Below are 19,484 nucleotides of genomic sequence, written 5' to 3' on the forward strand. Positions count from 1 at the left end.
ATAAAAATCCAGCTGCAGCATTTGATCCATCTGCTTACATTCTGAAGAAAACAAACAATAATGATGTGCTTGTAACCCATAATTTGTGGAATTTTGTAAGCAGAGAATTTATCTTACGTATTCAGCATTTCAATTATGCTGTACAAGTGACAACAGTTATAAAATTTTGGGCTTCAGTGCTTTACTATCTTTGCCGCCCTTCTGTCTTCTTCAAGATTCAAATAGCCTTATCTGTTTGTTTTTAATTAACAGTTGACTTGTACTATTAGAAGATACACTACTGGGTACATGGACTAGTCCAAAGTGTCTGTAGAATGATCTTGTTGTCTGCTGCTAGGGTGACCAGATGTCCCGATTTTATAGGGACAGTCCCGATTTTTGGGTCTTTTTCTTATATAGGCTCCTATTACCCCCTCACCCCCGTCCCAATTTTTCACACTTGCTGTCTGGTCACCCTATCTGTTGCTGAGACTTGAGAGATCAGAAAAATGGAAACTGCATCTTAATCTTAATTTCTAGCTTGTTTACAGTTTTGATTGTGTCAAAGCATTTATAACAGGAATAACAGAATACAACTGAGCAGAAGACTATAATCGTGATCAATGCTGGTGTTGTCGGTTGTCAGATTTCAATCTTACAATTGAATTGAATGTGTTAGCTATTCCATTGGCATTCCTAAAGTGTGGTAGCTCTAACAGCAGAACATTAGCGCACAGGAAGTCATTATATGACCCCCAAATATTCTTGTCAGAATGAAAAGTGGGTCTGATCATAAGCATGGAACAGCAACAAAATGAAAAATAAAAGCTGACAACAATGCACTACACACCTTTATTCCTGTTTCCTTGCCCTGCCACAGTTCCTAAGGCTATGTCTACACTACACAGCTTTTAGCGACATGGCTGTGTCTCCATAGCCATGCTGCTAAAAGTTGCGCAGTGTAGCCGATGTTTATCAGCTCTCCTGCCAACAAAAAACTTCTACCCGCAATGAGCGGCATTTGCAGTGTCGGCAGCACTCCTGATGACAACGTGCTGTTCACACTGGCACTTGTTGCAGCAAAATTTTTGTCTTTCAGGGTTTTTTTTTTTTTTTTAAACACCTCTGAAAGACAAAAGTTTTGTCATTCAATTGCTAGTGTAGACATACCCTAAATCTACTCCAAACAGGGGCGGCTCCAGGCACCAGCACACCAAGTGCATGCCTGGGGCGGCAAGCCTCGGGGGGTGGCCTGCCAGTCGCTGTGGGGACAGCAGTCAGGGAGCCTTTGGCGGCGTGCCTGCAGGAGGTCCGCTGGTCCCGCGGCTTCGGCGGCAATTCGGCAGCGGGTGCGCTGAAGCCGCGGCACCGGCGGACCTCCCGCAGGCATGTCGCCAAATCTGCGTTACCAGCGGACCTCCCACATGTGCGCCACCGAAAGCCGCCTGACTGCCGTGCTTGGGGCGGCAAAATACATAGAGCCGCCCCTGACTCCAAACATTGGTTTTAGAGCAGTGGTTCTCAAACTAGAGCTACCGCTTGTTCAGGAAAAGCCCCTGGTGGGCTGGGCTGGTTTGTTTACCTGCCGCATCCGCAAGTTCGGCCTATTGCGGCTCCCACTGGCAGTGGTTCGCTGCTCCAGGCCAATGGGGGCTGCAGGAAGGGCGGCCAGCATGTCCCTCGGCCCACGCCGCTTCCTGCAGCCCCCATTGGCCTGGAGCGCCGAACCACTGCCAGTGGGAGCCGCAATCGGCCGAACTTGCGGATGCGACAGGTAAACAAACCGGCCCGGCCCGCCAGCGACTTTCCCTGAACAAGTGGCGGCCCTAGTTTGAGAACCACTGTTTTAGAGAACATCAACCGAGTTGCTGAGGGACCCCTGGCATTCTGACCCACTGGGGCTCTCTTCCAGCCTGTGTTTTTGAGAACTCAGTGCAGGCTGAGGTTTGTTTAAATCTGCCAAGCTCCTCTTTTTACAACTACTTAGGCTTGTGGGCTTTGTCTTCACTGACAATGTTATCTCGCTGTAAAATCCTAAGGGGAGACAAAGCATTTGTAGTGTTTACTGCAAGATAGCTAGGTGAGGTCATACCCATACTCACATCATGGTTCTTGACTTTGTCANATTGGCCTGGAGCGGTGAACCGCAGCCAGTGGGAGCCGCAATCGGCCGAACTTGCGGATGCGACAGGTAAACAAACCGGCCCGGCCCGCCAGCGACTTTCCCTGAACAAGTGGCGGCCCTAGTTTGAGAACCACTGTTTTAGAGAACATCAACCGAGTTGCTGAGGGACCCCTGGCATTCTGACCCACTGGGGCTCTCTTCCAGCCTGTGTTTTTGAGAACTCAGTGCAGGCTGAGGTTTGTTTAAATCTGCCAAGCTCCTCTTTTTACAACTACTTAGGCTTGTGGGCTTTGTCTTCACTGACAATGTTATCTCGCTGTAAAATCCTAAGGGGAGACAAAGCATTTGTAGTGTTTACTGCAAGATAGCTAGGTGAGGTCATACCCATACTCACATCATGGTTCTTGACTTTGTCAAGTTTACCTCTCTAAAACTGATGTGCCTTGTCTTCGCTAACTTAGGCCTTGGCTACACTTGCAGATGTACAGCGCTGTGAGTTAAACCTGACTTCGTGCAACTGAGAAGGGAAAGCGCTGCAGTCTGTCCACACTGACAGCTGCCCAGCGCACTGTCGTGGCCACATTTGCGGCAATTGCAGCGCTATTGGGAGCGGTGCATTATGGGCAGCTATCCCACAGAGCACCTTTTCCCATTCTGGCGCCGTGAGTTGTGGGAAGGGGGCGTGGGTGCGGGGGGATTCTGGGTCCTGTCCCAATGCCCCATGATGCATCACTTCGCATCCCAGAAATCCCTTTGTTTCCGTACACCTTTGGTGCCATCTTTCAACGGTTTCTGTGCAGTGCAATCTGTCTGCGGGAAATAGAGTCTGAACTGCTGAGGCGTTGGCTGTCGAACTATTCCTTAAGATCCAAAGTGAGAGTGAGGGTGAGGAGTCCGACGATGCTATCGAGCCGCATAACGCGTACGACACGAAATTGCTTGTGGCATTCACGGACATGCTTAGCACCGTGGAACGCCACTTTTGGGCTCGGGAAACAAGCATCGAGTGGTGGGATCACATCGTCATGGAAGTCTGGGATGACGAGCAGTGGCTGCAGAACTTTCGGATGAGAAAAGCCACTTTCATGGGACTGTGTGAGGAGCTTGTCCCCACCCTGCGGCGCAAGGACATGAGATTGAGAGCTGCCCTGCCAGTGGAGAAGCAGGTGGCTATTGCAATCTGGAAGCTGGCAACTCCAGACAGCTACCGGTTGGTCACAAACCAGTTTGGAGTGGGAAAGTTGACCGTTGGAATCGTGTTGATGCAAGTTTGCAAGGCCATTAATCGCATTCTACTCAGAAGAACTGTGACGCTGGGTAACGTGCAGGAAATAGTGGATGGCTTTGCACAAATGGGGTTCCCTAACTGTGGAGGGGCGATAGATGGGACGCACATTCCTATTCTGGCACCGTTAATCGGAAGGGGTATTTCTCTATGGTTCTCCAGGTGCTTGTGGATCACTGTGGGCATTTCATTGACATTAACACAGGCTGGCCCGGAAAGGTGCATGACGCACGCATCTTTCGGAACACTTGGCTGTTCAGGAAGATGCAGGCTGGGACTTTTTTCCCAGAGCGGAAGATCACGGTAGGGGAAGTTGAAATGCCCATTGTGATCCTTGGAGATCCCGCTTACCTGTTAATGCCGTGGCTCATGAAACCCTACAGAGGGAGCCTTGACAGCAGCAAGGAATGGTTCAAATATAGGCTGAGCCGGTGCCGAATGACTGTGGAGTGTGCCTTTGGCCGTTTAAAGGGCCGCTGGCGATCTCTGTATGGGAAGCTGGACTTGGCCGAAAACAGCATCCCCGCGGTTATATCCGCGTGCTGTGCCCTCCATAATATTTGTGAAGGGAAGGGTGAAAGCTTCACTCAGGCATGGACCTCCAAGGTTCAACACCTGGAGGCTGAATTTGCACAGCCAGAGAGCAGGGCTATTACAGGGGCCCAGCGCAGGGCTGCAAGGATTAGGGATGCCTTGAGGGAGCAATCGGAGGCTGAAAACCAGCAGTGATATCTGGTGCCCTGCACAGGAGTGAAGTGCAGTAGTTCCAATCTTTAGGAATCAGTGTCTGCTTAGCAGACAAGCAGACTTACAGTGCCTGTTTATTTCCTGGGCTAAGGAGTCTTTGGCTTTGAAAACAATCTTTATTATTGCATAAAGTAAAAGAATCCATTTATTGAAAAGAAACAAGGGGGTGGAGTGGGGAACAGTACAATCACAGATCGCATATGTCCTGTCTGGTGTGCTGTGCAGTGAGTGCTGCACTTCAGGACAGCTATACTGCATGGTGATGGGGGTTGAGTGCAGAGGGTAAGAGTCGTGGTTTTCAGGGCTGGGTGGTGAAGATACTGGTGTTGGAGGCAGCAGGTGGCGTGAAGAACACAGAACTTGGGGAAAGTGGGTTGGAGGTGACAGTGGGGCACAACGGAAAGAGTTTTGGGACAAGGGCTATGGGGGGGGATGGCGTTTGCGTTTGTGGTACTGCTCCTCTTTCTGCATGGCTACCAGCTCCTGGATAGCATCTGCTTGGCGCTCCAGGATGCTTATGAGCCTATCAGTGCTTTGCTGCTGGTGCGCGGTGATTTGCCGCCGGTGCGCTGCGTTTTCCTGGTGGATCCTGCTTTCTCTCTCCCTCCAATCCTGTGCTTTCTCATTCTCTTTAATAGATTGCCGCATCACTTCTTGCAGCATGTCTTCTTTGCTTTTTCGCGGTCCCTTCCTGAGTCTTTGCAGTCTCTGAGCAGGCGATAAGAGGGATAGCTAAAGTCTCAAGGTTGATGCAGCTGTATAGGCAAAATGCAACATTTAACAGAGGCAGCATTGATTATACCAGACAGAGTAATGATTCCCCCCGCACTTAAGGAGTAGAAAACACACACGGTCTACACAATAGCATAATTTTCCCATCTGAAACAGAGCACACATATCCCATGGGAGCCTCAAAATGGTGAGTAAGGGGGACTGATTGTTTCAGGGCTGCACTGTCCTCTGGGTTTCTGTGCGTTGGGGAGAGCCAACAGCTTCAGGGGGCACCTACACTGAACACTGTCCCAACATTTTCCACAGGAGTTCGTCCTGGACGATATCTCGCTGCTGAGGGTGACCTGGGAAGCAAGGGAGGGTCTTCTACTGCAATGCGGCTTCTGCCCTGGCCCATATGCAACTTGCCTGTGTGGAGCAATGGTCCCTCCCGCCCCTCGTGGCACAGTGGTGCGGACACATTAGCCTGGCTGGGACAAGGACCACGGTGGCTCTCCCGATAAACCTGCGCAAGCGCATTGCACAGGTTCTGGATAAGACCTTCGAGGAGATTACCGAGGCCAATTACCGCGATGTGATAAACCACATCAATACACTATTCCGCATCTAGGCATGCATGCTTAACCCTCCCCTCCCAAAGAGCCCGCACCGAAAAAATTCCTTCCCGAAAAAAAACCCCGCTTACCGGGAACCTGCTCTTCTGTTTGTCCTCCACCAAGTACCGGCCGCTGCGACTGGCTACCTTCCTCCTGGCTCGAGAAGAGCTCCTGGCTGCATGGCTCCAGGGATTTCGGGGTGTCTCCATCCGGCCCACCACCATCACTCCCGTTTTCCTCCTCCTCCCTCCCCCCCCTCCCCCCAACACCGGCTCTGAAGTGTCCATGGTGGTGCTCGGAGTGGAGGTGGGGTTAACCCCAAGTATCACCTCCAGCTCTTTGTAGAATCAGCAGGTCGCGGAGGGAGCACCCGAGCGGCCGTTTGCATCGCGGGCTTTGCAGTAGGCACTCCACAGCTCCTTCACTTTAATCCTGCACTGCAGGGCATCCCGGTCATGGCCCCTTTCCATCATGTCCTTTGATACCTTCCTGAAGGTATCGTAATTCCTATGGCTGGAGCGCAGCTGGGACTGTACAGCTTCCTCCCCCCAAACACTGATGAGGTCCAGCAACTCGCCATTGCTCCATGCTGGGGCTCGCTTGGCGCATGGAGGCATAGTCACCTGGAAAGATTCACTGATAGCACTCCACGCCATGCTGGGCTGAGCAAACAGGAAGGGGATTTTTAAAATTCCCCGGGAATGTAAAAGGTTGGTCACATGGTTAGTTACCTGAGGCCAGGGCAGTAGAGTTTGAACTGATGATCAGAGTGGCTAGAACAGGCCTTGTGGAATACTGCCGAATAATTCTGGAGGCCATTCACAGCGCATTGGGCGGCCACACTGGCGCCGCAGCGCTGCAGCGGCAGTGCAATGCTCGCTATTCCTCTCGGAGAGGTGGAGTACATGCAGTGCTGCAACCACGGAGATACAGCGCTGCAAATGCCTCGCCAGTGTGGACAGGGAGTGAGTTACAGCGCTGGGGGAGCCTTTACAGCGCTGTAACTCGCAAGCGTAGCCAAGGCCTTAGCTAACTCAGTGGCTCACAAACTTGTATTGGTTCACATACCACCCAGTGGCAGATTTAGAGTTAGTGGGGCCCTGTGCACAGCTTCATTCCCCCCACTCCGCCGGGGACCCGCCAAGAAAAAGAACATTCTCACTTATCTCCCCTGCTGTTTTTCATTCTTTTTTTCTTCATCCTCCTCCTATATTATAAGTAAAAGGAAGTAAATGAAAATAAAGTGAGGCACCTTGATTGTTTTTGTAGTCTTTTTTTTTCCCCCCCACAGACCACTTAAAAATTGCTGAGGGTCTCAGCAGACCACTTAATGATCTTTCCAAATGTTGTTTGTACCGTTAGCTAACTATTGTAAAGTGCTTTGGATAAGAGCGCTTTATAAAAAAAAAAATGTAATACCTTTTCTCGGTCCACCTGAATGGAGTTGTTGGACCACAGTTTGAGAACTTATGGTCTAGATGAAAGCTTGCATTTGCATTATGCTAACATAAAAAATGTGTAAAAATAAAAATGATAGATGATGCATGAAGGGAAAAATAAAAGTTAACTTCCTCTGAAGAAACATATTCAATTTGAAAAACAATATATTTATTCAGATAGCTTTTTTTCCTACACTTTTTCTTTACAAAATCGTCAATTAAGTCATCGTAAGTAATATTTTGTAAAGAAGCACTTTCAATTGTCAATATTGCCGAACTTGTCAAATGTTCCTGGCTCATTGTATTACACAATCCATAAAATGTCACCCAATAATTTCTGCATCAAATTCATAACTTCTGTTTGAGTTATAGTATATTCATTTAGAAAAATATCCAGTCGTGACTTAAAGACTGCAAGTAATAGAGAATCCACCGTATCCCTAATTAGTCGTTCCAATGCTTAATTATTTTTTTGAGCTTCAGTTTCCAATCATTGGATCTCATTATGCCTTTCTTTGCTAGATTAAAGAGCTGTGTATTATTGGAAATCTCTCCCCATGTAGGTTCTTGTAGACCAGGATCAAATCACCTCCTAATCTTGTCTTTGATAAACTAAATAGATTGACGCGTGACTGATACTTCAGTTGTTAACTGAAAATTTTGAAGTTAACATTAGTTGTGTGTAAAGAGATGCCTTTTTATTTGTCTCTAAGTCTAAGCAAGAGATGGGGGATGCTGTTTAATGTGAGAAAATAATTTGGGGATCAGCATATATGAATGAACTGACTCTTCAATTTTTAAAGCTAATGAGAAATCGGTATCTCTTCAATACATATTACATTATTTTACAGGGCAGCAAGGGGCACTACCGATATCACTGGCAGAGTCACAATGTCAAACACAGCGGAGTGGATGATATGGTCCTTCTCTCTAAAATCACAGAGGATTCCATAGTGGAGAATCTAAAGAAACGATATATGGATGATTACATCTTTGTATCCTTTATGGACATGTTTTTACTGGGGCAATGTGGGCTTGCTGCTATAGAGTATAAGACTAATTAATATATATTCTATATATCTCCGTCCGTCCGTCCATCCATCCATCCATGAAAGCAGATCACTGAAGGATGCTGCGCATTTTATATGAAAGTTCATGTGGGATTTAGCAAAATACTTTACACACTGAGCAAAAAGTTGCGGCCAGGAGATAGTACTCTTCCATTTAGTAGCACAAAACACCTTTGTTCCTTTGGAGCTTTATCTCTCCTGGGTTATACTTGAAGTTTTTAGTCCTGTGTTTTGCACTGCTGAAAGCATGTCTGATACTTCATTTTCTCCCTATAAAAATGTGGCGTTTATATTAAAATTATCTGTCTAACAAAGTGGTATTATTAAGTGTTTTTCAGAAGAATTCATGGTTAAATCAGACACGTTAGATTTTAGATTCTTGTTGTAAATACTATTATTACTTTTTTATCCCTCTACAGTTTGTGCAGGTGTTTATTTATTTATTTATTTATTTATTTTTAATCTAGAGATCAGCTCCTGAATTTTCAGTTGTTAATGTGTCCGTCTGTGCCACTTGGGGCAGAGATTACTGAATCTTTCCACTAAATGCTGACATAGTTTTTCATCAGAAAACAATCATTTCATATGTTTATACTGACATAATGAGTGTATGGTTTACCATATTGGTACCCTGGATGTTGTCATTCGTCTTTGAATTAAATCCAAAAATGTATGAGGGGAGCATTGCAAATTCACAATACAGAAATTATGTGCAGTGGCTTTTATTTCCTTGCTGGCTAACATGACATCATTTTGCAGCTATTATTCTGTAACAATAGATTCTTATGTAGGGCACTAAATGCTAATTCTGTATTACACATGCATAGAGGAATTACTTCATCCATCTGTTAAATTCTCTGCAGTAAAACTCTGCAGCTATGTAAGAGCGCACAGCGCAACTATATAACAATTGAGAGGAAGTGAAGTACAGTAGATTCCACTTAATAGCAATCCTGATATTAGCAACTTCCAATTAATGGCAATATATTGCCAGGAACTAATCCCATCTCATTAAACATAATTGTTACTAGGATTTGGATATTAGCAATAGCATGTGGCTTACCACCACCTCTTTTTGGAAGAAAGGCGCCACCTGCAGGCAGTTTGCCAGGCTGCTGCCCCAGAAGGAAGCGCTGGGATGTGCTGAGCATCCCCTACGGCAGGTTTTTGGGGCTGCAACTAGAGAAGGAAGTGCTGAGACTTGCCTTCTCTGGCTGCAGCTGAATAAACCAGTCTGGGGCCAGCACTCAGCACTTCTCAGCACCCAGTGCTTCCTTCTGGGGCCACAGCCCTGCAAGGGACCACACAGGAGCTGTGCGGCTGTGAGAGGAGGCTGTGGGCCACACAGTAGCAGGGAGAGGGGCTGCAGCCCAGATGCTGGAGCTGCCCAGTAGCTCTCCCTGCACTCTCTGGGCTGCACCCGGCTGTGGGACTGTGCACAGGGAAGGAAGTGTTGGGACGTGCTGAGCCCCAACTCCTGGAGAGCGCAGGGAGAGGTAGTATGTGGGCTCCCGCACCCCCACTCACCAGGGATAGCCCCAATATCTGGGCTGCAGCCCCCCACCCTGCTGCTACCCTGCTCTCAGGCAGGTTTGTAGGGCTGCAGCCAGGGAAGGCACATTCCAGTGCTTCCTTTCCTGGCTGTTGCCTCACAAACCTGCTTTCCGCTTATTAGCAACTGCAGATAATAGCAACTTTTTGCTGGCAACTGAGAGGTTGCTAGTTAGCTGAATCTACGGAATTCCATATCCATGGAATCTGCAGGAGCATTTCAGGTATCAGAATGTAATTACCCAAAGCAGAATTTAACCAGGACACCAGAATAGCCTCCTAAATCTTTGAAAAAATTCATGGTATTTATAATGGCCAGAAATAGTCCGGGTTTCCATGTTATATCTCCTGCAGTAGCATGCTGCCCTGTAAAAGTGGTTCTCAACCAGGGGTATGTGCACCCCTAGGGGTACCCAGAGGTCTTCCAGAGGGTACATCAACTCATCTAGATATTTGCCTGGTTTTACAACTGGCTACATAAAAAGCACTAGTGAAGTCAATATAAACTAAAATTTCATACAGACAATGACTTGTTTATACTCCTGTATATACTATACACTGAAATGTAAATCTAATATTTATATATCAATTGATTTATTTTATAATTATATGGTAAAAATGAGAAAATAAGCAATTTTTCAACAATAGTGTACTGTGACACTTTTGTATTTTTGTCTGATTTTGTAAGCAAGTAGTTTTTAAGTGAGGTGAAACTTTGGGGTACGCAAGACAAATCAGACTCCTGAAAGGGGTACAGTATGACTCTTGAGAGCCACTGCCCTACAACACCATTCTGGGGCGCTGCTTTCACAGTAACTTGCCTAGAACAGTGCCACCTACTGAATCACCAACACCACTTCCTGCAGCATCCTTAGTAAGTCTCTCATCAGAGAACTGACCCAACCTGAGAGTACGCTGCTTAACATCTGTACATCAGGTAGCTCCACTGAAGGTTACACCACTGAGAGTTCAGACGGTCCCTTTAAAATGCTGGTTTTTGTCATGTTCACAGCAGCTAGTCCTTCTCAAACTGTCAATAAGACACTACAGAAGAGGCTAAACAGTTCAAATATATCATTTCCTTTTTTGTATTTTTACTGAAAGTATCTTTTTTTTTGTCCTCAGATACATGCTCCTGAGTTCCACACTTAACTTAAAAAAATTAAAATAAATATTTTCTGAATCATATGCGATATGTTTGTATTTGTAAGCCTCAGTAATATCATTCTTACTATTAAGGATTTTAGAAAGTTATTGTTATTTAACAACATTGATGGGAAACCCAATTGTTTTTGTAAAGCTTTGTTTTATTGATAGATATTTATAGCTCAAAATATTATATAATACATCACCAGTAATAAGGTAATGCTTTACGAAATTATAGCCACTGAGGAAGTCTCATGAACCTTAACTGCTCTTGAATACAGACATATATTGGATCTGTGTTAATCTCCGTGAATCCTTTCAAACAGATGCCATACTTTGGAGAAAAGGAAATTGAAATGTACCAGGGAGCTGTAAGTAAAGTTTCTTATAAGATATTGCAGATATTCAATTGTATGTAAAGGTTCTTCTCTCTTTGTTTGGACTAATGTGAGTATATGTTGTCTGGTTTTGGTGGTGGTGGAACTTACTGGCCTAGAAGAACTTAATTTGAATGCAGCATCTAATTTTAATGAGATCCTGCTTCTTCTTTTCCTTCCATTTACATGTTGGATTCACTGAGACAGAGTTAAGCTTGCAAAACAGATTCATTTATTGATTTAAGTTTGACCAAAATTAGTTTTCCGACAGCAGACAGTTCCCCTATACAAGAGGAATTTTTCACTAGCTGACCTACACCTTAGATCTCTAAAGCTGGACACCAAAACACAGAGGCACACAAAATTAGAGGCCAGTTTTGAAAATGGGCTGTAAGTATGGGGCAGAGGGAGGGCACTAGGACATAGGTAACTCAATCTGCTGCACTGGAATCAGGCATGTCCATAGACTGAAAACTACATATACTATTCAGTCTGAATGGGCTCAGGGGTCCGATGTGGCCAATCAGCCTGAGGCTCTCTGCAGTGGTATAGCCTGTTTATTTGTTATCTTAAGGCCACTTCTGAAAGGGGCATAAATTATGTGAGTTTCTCTTGGACAAGTATGTACTTAAGTATTCTACATTTTTAAAATAGGGTATTTACATATCTCAGCCAGGACAAAAATTATGGTTGAGAGATCAATAACAAATCTCAACAGTGACAATGATTATTGGTTTGCTTTCATGAAAAAGGCTCCTTAGAAAGAACTTGTGCTGATTTTAATATGTAACTGCTGAAGTCTGAGGCTCAATTTAAGATGCAAAATTTTCTGTCCTAGCAAGAAACTCTTCCATGCTAAATACTTATATTATTTTTTTCTGTGGTATTTAATGTTCTGTCTGAAATGTACATTATATTCCGCAACCCTCTCCCATAGGCTCAGTATGAAAATCCACCACATATCTATGCTCTAGCGGACAACATGTACAGAAACATGATTATTGACAGAGAAAACCAATGTGTCATTATCAGGTAAGAAACAGCTGTTCGCCTATTAGAGCTGCTAGTTTAAAGCTTTCTCAGAAGAAAGGAGGATCTCATTTTATTGCTAGATTCCCTTAATTATATAGAATTATCCATTTGTGTGTGTGTTGTGGGGGATCTCAGATAATATTGATGATGTATTATTTATTTTGGAACTTTAGAACACTGGGAGCATTATGGAGCTTTCTAATTGGCCACAAGTGATGTTATAGCTATGTTTAATAATGCCCAGTAAATGTACAAGCCGAATGCTTTCCCTTATTTTTAATTTAAAAATTCAATTTCAGAAAAGCAGCAAGATACTCAAGCAAGGAATTTTTGCATTTCTCATGTGGTTAAAGTCACTTGCTCTTTGACCTTGGGCCTTGTAACACCCCCACAAATATACTATAATCACCCACAAATAGGCCCCCTGTCATTTCTTACTGCAAAATTATAATTCACTGTACACTCGCAGTCAACTGCATTCAAGCACAAATGCAATCTTCCAGCACGTCGTCTGGTAAAAGAGGTTGAGTCTTGTAAATTCTTTGAGGGCATTACCATGCATCTTTTTCTCTTATATCAATTTTATATTAGTAGTATTAATACAAATCTTTTGTGTCACTGAAAATAGACTATTTCAGGATTTTTCAGATCCTCATTTTTGTTTTATAATGTTACCTTCGTTTGTAGCTTAACAAAAAGAACCCTTCCCCTCCTCAATGGCTCTGGAGAATGTATATGAAACGGACATGGTTACAAATGAAACCATGCTAGACGGTTTAAAAACTGGCTTTTCATAATTTCCCAATCAGCTCTATTCAGGACTTCCTTTTTACTTCATTCCCACAGGGGTTTTGCTATATATGAGGTCATTGTTAGTGGGTTCTACTGTATGTGAGGTTGCTACTCTGGTGTCACCTTTTAAAGCTGCCCTGAACCTTACTTAGTTTGTTATAAAGTCATCACTAAATCAAACAGTATGTCTATAACTTCCGGCCTGAACCAAAAAAGTATTTGGAATGACTCCTCAGCTATGCCCAGGAAGTCTTCCACTGTCCCTGTCCCCACCTTAGTTTAGATCAGCAGAAAGATATTTTAAATTTGTATCAGCCCCCAAAGAGCCATCTGGCTTGTGGGGATAACCAGAGAGTTCAGTCTACTCTGGCCACTCCTCCTATGCCAGGGGCTTTCAGGGGTGGCAAAGAGCTAGCTGTGTCAGCCAACATTTCCTCAGACCAAGGAAACTTACAGGCACCTGGGAAACTTTTTGGCCTCTTTGTGTCACTGGAGTGTTGCAAAGGAGCCAGAGCAGGGGCCAGGATCTGAGTCTTTGTATCTGAAGGTGTTCCTCATACAAGGTTTTCTGCCATCATATTGAAGGCCATAGTGTGAAAGCAGAGATCATCTTCATATGTGTCACAGATGAGCTGCACTTGAAAGCCTACCAGGAGGAGTCGTGTGAAAATTCTTCCTACTTGTGGAATTTCTTTTTGAGCTGTGACTCATAGTCCTGGCCAAGCTCCCAAGGGTGACATCCCACAATAGAAAAGTGTATGGGTGCTCCTAGTACTGGAAAACAGGAGCATGTAGCTTCTTGGAAATAATTGATTACACATGTGTTCAGCCTTCCCCCACTCCTCTGCCTTCTTTTTAGCAATACTAGAGTTATTTGGTCCCATTTGTATGTATGGTTTATAGTTGTTAGAAACAAGTAAATTTTGTTTTGCTTTGAGCTTTGGGCCTTCAAATCCAGAGCTTGGGGTAGTTCATATGCAGGTCCAATTGATCTGAATCCCCAAAATTTGAGGGTTCAGAGAAACAATTCTGGATTTGACCTCCATAAGGGCCAGGCTTTCAAACATGCCTAGCACCCAGAATATCAAGGCCTTTGGAAAATCTGGCCAGTTATTTAGGTGCCTTAATTGTGATAGCTGAGTTCTTTTATAAAAGCCAGACCCTGATTGTGGGTAATGAGCTCTTTTGAAAGTTTGGCCCATACTGTAAATAAAGGATGGTTTGTGGTCCCTGAGACGTGTGCACAGCCTCATCACACTCTTCCTGTGTTGTGCTTGATACATTTGAAGGGTATAACAAGAAGGAAAGAAGAAAATCATTTTCATTGATATTATATACAAAATGTTCCTCTTCCTTGATGCATGTTTATTTTTCCTAAGATTATTTTTGTGAGATAAACACAGGAAAAGCAGGAGACTGCGTTTCCATATGCTTTTTATGTTGGTTTTTGATTTTGGGGACAACTCTGAATGGTTCATTGCTGGGTTGTTAGATTTGTCAAATCAAAGAATTCAGCTGGTGGTACTGTTCGTTTTAGTTCATTTTATATTTTTGTCCTCTTGATCAAATTCCATGTACATTGCTTTGGATTACTCAAAGATTCTTCTGATTATAACATCACAGCTCCTAATAGTTACATAGTTACAAGATGCAAAGCTGATCCACCTCTCATTCACCAGTCTGAATTTGGAGTGACTCTACTGAAGTCGATGAAGTTATAATGATGTAAAGGCACACCAGTCTCTTGCTCTGGCATTGCCAGAGAAATGCTTCTGTTGGTAGCCTATTAGTGAGCATTCTTAAAAGATATCCAAAATAGGTCCATCTCTTCTTCTGTACCACTTGTTATAGGTAGCTGTGCCCATTCTAGGACTTCTTTATTACTGATTATATCAGGCCATTTTACTTTGAACATTCTCTGCAGACACCTGTAATGAAAGCTGTTCAGTTTGCATTGGATGGACTTACTATTTTCCAGGACTCTGCTCCATAGAAGAGGACACTTAGGACAGTGTTTCTAAAGATCTTAAGTTTGGTGGTTTTGTTAATCACATTGGACTTCTCTACTGTATTGAGTTTTTGAAATACAGCAGTTGCTTTACCTATTCTGGACTTTACATCAAACATGAAATCACCAGAATTGTGAATGATACTACCCACCTAAGTACATTTAGTAATGGTTTTCAAGGCTTTACCTTCCAAGTAGATAAAATCATTGGTAGGTAAATTAATTTTCATAACTTCATCTTTGATTTATTAATAATATCTAATGGCTTGGCAGAATTTGCAAGACCATTTGTCTTTTGCTGCATATCTTTAACTGATTTATGCATAAGACAGATGATGTCTGCAAAGTCTAAACCTCCAAGCTTCCAGTCTATTCATGCAGTATCCATTTCCATACTGACAATCTGTCACATAACAAAGTCTATAGCAATGACAAACAAGATGGGGGACAAGATGCAACTTCGCCTGACACTACTGTTAACATTAAACCAGTCCATTAGCTTCTGGTTTATCTTTACTGTACATTGAATGTTCTGATACAAATTTTTAATAATTTGAATGAATTTGAATGATTTTTGTTGTTTTATATTATCTGTCACAGTGATTCTCTATCTACATTGTGGAAATCCACAAAGCTTAGGACTACTGTGGGCAGCCATTCATTGCTTTGCTCTACAATATTACACAGGATGAAGAGCTGGTCTACACAAGATCAATTTGGCAAAAACCAACTTGTTTGTCTCTAAATCTGCTTAGGGTGATTGCATAGAAGACTTTCCCCTGGGACTGAAAGCGGCATAATCCCATGCCACTTGTTACAAAACTCAAATATCCTCTTCGGGGGAGTTTGATTATAATCCCTCTTTTCCATTCTTCTGTGGTGTATTCTTTCTCCCAGACCAAATTGAAGAGGCATAGCAGGATTTTCATACTGTCCCTTCCACTTGCTTTAAGCAGTTCTGCAGTTTGATCTTTACCTGGCAATTTATTGTTCTTTCGTCTTTCAGTAGCTGCTTTAAATTCATCCAGAGTAATTTCCTCACAGCAAACATCAAGCGCTTCTGTCTTCTCTACATTACTGAAGTTAAATGTTATTTTGTGGTGAGAGTATACTAAGAATGCCATGGAAATGTTCTGCTCTGGTTTTCTTTTATTCATCTAAGGTAGTAAGGGTTTTCCCTTGTTTATCTTTTATTGGACCTTCCCTTCTGCAGCTAAAATCTCAAGCTATTCATTTACTGTTTTGAAAAAAAGGGTTCCCCTCTCCTTTCACTGATGCCATTTCTGCTTCAGTGCCTGTCTATCGATATATGCTCTTTTATCCTTCCTGGCTGATAGAAGGGTGAGGCAGCCAGTTTCATCTAGTTAGAAAATACTGAGTCTTGTCATATATCTTTCAAGGGAGAGACAAGCCTGTTTTATTTGTGGAATAATTACCATGTGTGTTAAGAAAACTGTACATGTTTCTAATTATAGCTGAAGAACACTGCGCTATTATGAATGATTGTGAACAATGTAAACAATGAGGCTATTCAAGGGTTGGATTCTTCCTGGCCTGGATGCAGGTGCACAGTGTGTGTGTGTCCAGGTGGAAGGGGGAAGGGTGCAAGGAGCCTTCCTTAGCACCTCTTGTGTGGCCCTCGTAGGTGCTAGGCAGAATCGCAGAGGCCCTGTGATCAGGAGAAACAGGGATTGCTCTATCCCTCTTTACCAGGGCTGTGCAGTGCTGTTTGGAGGAAAGAGGGCAGGAGGGGCAGAATGTCACAAAAACGTGGTTTGCATCTCCGTGAAAGGCAAGAATGACGTTGAACCAGCTGTTCACAAAGATATGTTTGCAATGGAATATTAATTTATAAACATGAGACAGTTCTCTATTGTCTGAGCCATGCAGATGATGGGCAAGTCCTTTACTCCGCTTGTCCATGGCAATTGAGTGGTTAAAGAGTTTGGATATTTGACAATTTTAGTTGCTACTGCATGCATCTGAAATTCACAAGAGGCAGCAGATCTGTCTGTGCACTTGTTCCCATATATGGAGGAGAGTGTGGTTTGAAGTGATTTGCCGTGTAGCCATAAAGGCCAAAATGTTATTCACATTAAGCGGTTTAGGCTTCAGCAGCGGTTTGACATTTCATTTCATTTCATTTCACTGAGTTTTGCTAAGGCATATGCATGGTGATTTATTTAAGTGCATATTATTGGATCTGGTTTCTGTATCCCACTCTAATAGCCGGCTGAGCTGTTCCTCCCCCCCTGTCCCAAAGAAAAAAATGGCTGCCCTTCAATGGATACCTAAGAACTGCCAAAAAAACACAAAAACGATTCACTCGGCTGAGACTTGAACTATGAAGGGTTGTCTGGAGACTTGTTTTGATGTGGTTTTTAATTCCCTCTAGAGCATCATTGTCTTGTGATCAAGGCAGTGGATGTTATGATTAGTAATTTCCTGTTTTGTGTGAGATAATAGATATTTTCTTCAGATTATCCTTAAAGGGGTATGTTTCTGCAAAGGTGGAAGGTTTATTTCCCTTTTTTATCAGTTCGGGCAACTTCTTCCATGAGGTGTTTTAATGTGCTATGAAGAAATTTCTCAATTCAAGTCTCTCTTCCGTTCTTAATATCAGCTTAGTTTTCATCTGCATCTGGTAATGTTTTCTTACAAGAAGGCTACCTATCATCACCTTAGGATGGTACAACAACTTTACTGATATTAGTTTACTTTAATAGAGACTTCTTTCCACTTTACCCCTTTCAGTAAAACAATCTGACTAACTCTTTATCTTAAATTGATTGAAGTTAATTTAAAAAAAATCTGGTCCTGCTGCTGCATTGTAAAGCCCATGAAAGCCTCAAACAATTGATTTTTTGAAACTTGTGCAGCGGAGAATGCCGCTGGAGACGTGATTGAATCTTACCAATAGCAGCCACTCAGGAAAGGGCATTCCCACACAAATCTTCAACGTGTTAAGGAACCCTGGCAAAAGCCACCAGCAGTACGGGGGAGAAATATTTGTATAAGGCAAAGCTGATGGGGATGCTTTGAACAAAACTAAAGAAATGAAACTTTACATGTAGACTTTTCCAAACACAGCAGAATAATATTTTACATCTGCAGTGTCCTTGGTTGGTAGATCTAAGAGTGCTTTGTGTACATTAACTAATAAAGTTCCTCAATGTCCCAATCATGTAGATAAGTATTATCCCTCCCATTCTGCAGATGGGGAAATTTGTGCACAGGGTTTTAAGTGACTTCCCTTAAGTCACACAACAAATTAGTGTCAGAGGGGGGCATAGGAGTCAGAAGTCTTGACTCGTAATCCCCTACTTTAATCACTAAATTACCCTTCCTCTCAACGATGAAGAAGTGGAAATAAGTTTCTACATAATTCTTGAATTTTATTCTGAGTTCAGTGAAGTTTTAAGAGACTGTGTTGTGCAAATTTTGACTCTTTCAAAGTAGCAACTACTACTGGAAAAAATTTGTGTAAACCTATAAAGTATTTTTTAATTATTAGGAACATATCAAGAAAGTGAATTTGATTTCCAGTAAGGAAAGACTACAGGTTGAAAATTAATTATGTCAGTGCCATTAACAATTTATTTTCCATAATCCATTTTCTTCCTTTTTCTTTTAGAATGTATACCATGTTTTCTCTCCTGTTTCATTTGACTCTCCTTAAAGAGTGAGATACAATATGAGCTTAGATACAGCTTGGTTCTTATTGATAATATAACATGGAACAATCAGTTGCACACATACAAAATGGGAAATGACCGCCTATGAAGGAGTACTGCAGAAAGGGATCTGGGGGTCATAGTGGATCACAAGCTAAATATGAGTCAACAGTGTAACTCTGTTGCAAAAAAAGCAAAATATCATTCTGGGATGTATTAGCAGGAGCATTGTAAGCAAAACACGATAAGTAATTCTTCCACTCTACTCCACACTGATTAGGCCTCAACTGGAGTATTGTGTCCAGTTCTGGGCACCACATTTCAGGAAAGATGTGGACAAACTGGAGAAAGTCCAGAGCAACAAAAATGATTGAAGGTCTAGAAAGCATGACCTATGAGGGAAGATTGAAAAAACTGGGTTTGTTTAGTCTGAAGAAGAGAAGACTAAGAGGGGACCTGATAACAGTTTTCAAGTACATAAAAGGTTTTTACAAGGAGGAGGGAGAAAAGTTGTTGTTCTTAACCTTTGAGGATAGGACAAATTGCAGCAAATGTGATTTAGGTTGGACATTATGAAAAACTTCCTAACTGTCAGAGTGATTAAGCACTGGAATAAATTGTCTAGGGAGGTTGTAGAATCTCCATCATTGGGGATTTCTAAGAGCAGGTTGGACAAACATCTGTCAGGGATGGTCCAGATAATACTTAGTCCTGCCTTGAGTGCAGGGAACTGGACTAGATGGCCTCTTGAGGTCCTTTCCAGTCCTATGATTCTGTGATCCTGTAAGGAACTGTTTTAATTCTTCTCATGTCTCCATACTTTTAAAAAATAGCTGATCCATACATACTGCTTTCTTTCTTCCTGCTTACTCAGCCAATGTCCCTCATTTTAGTCCCGAAATTACCTGTGCTCCACCCAAATTGGGAGCCT

At 43.0% G+C, this 19,484-nt stretch overlaps 1 protein-coding gene across 1 annotated transcript in view; it reads left to right on the forward strand.

Annotated features, from left to right (window-relative positions):
* MYO1E (myosin IE) overlaps window positions 1-19,484 on the forward strand; it is a 144,601-nt gene that overhangs the window by 51,626 nt on the left and 73,491 nt on the right. Inside the window, exons 2-4 of the mRNA XM_034784617.1 lie at window positions 7,755-7,898; window positions 10,952-11,041; window positions 11,985-12,079. Coding sequence (XP_034640508.1) covers window positions 7,755-7,898; window positions 10,952-11,041; window positions 11,985-12,079 — 329 coding nt within the window. The remainder of the gene's footprint in view (window positions 1-7,754; window positions 7,899-10,951; window positions 11,042-11,984; window positions 12,080-19,484) is intronic.

This window comes from Trachemys scripta, chromosome 10, assembly GCF_013100865.1.
Source record: "Trachemys scripta elegans isolate TJP31775 chromosome 10, CAS_Tse_1.0, whole genome shotgun sequence".
Taxonomy (NCBI): domain Eukaryota; kingdom Metazoa; phylum Chordata; order Testudines; family Emydidae; genus Trachemys; species Trachemys scripta.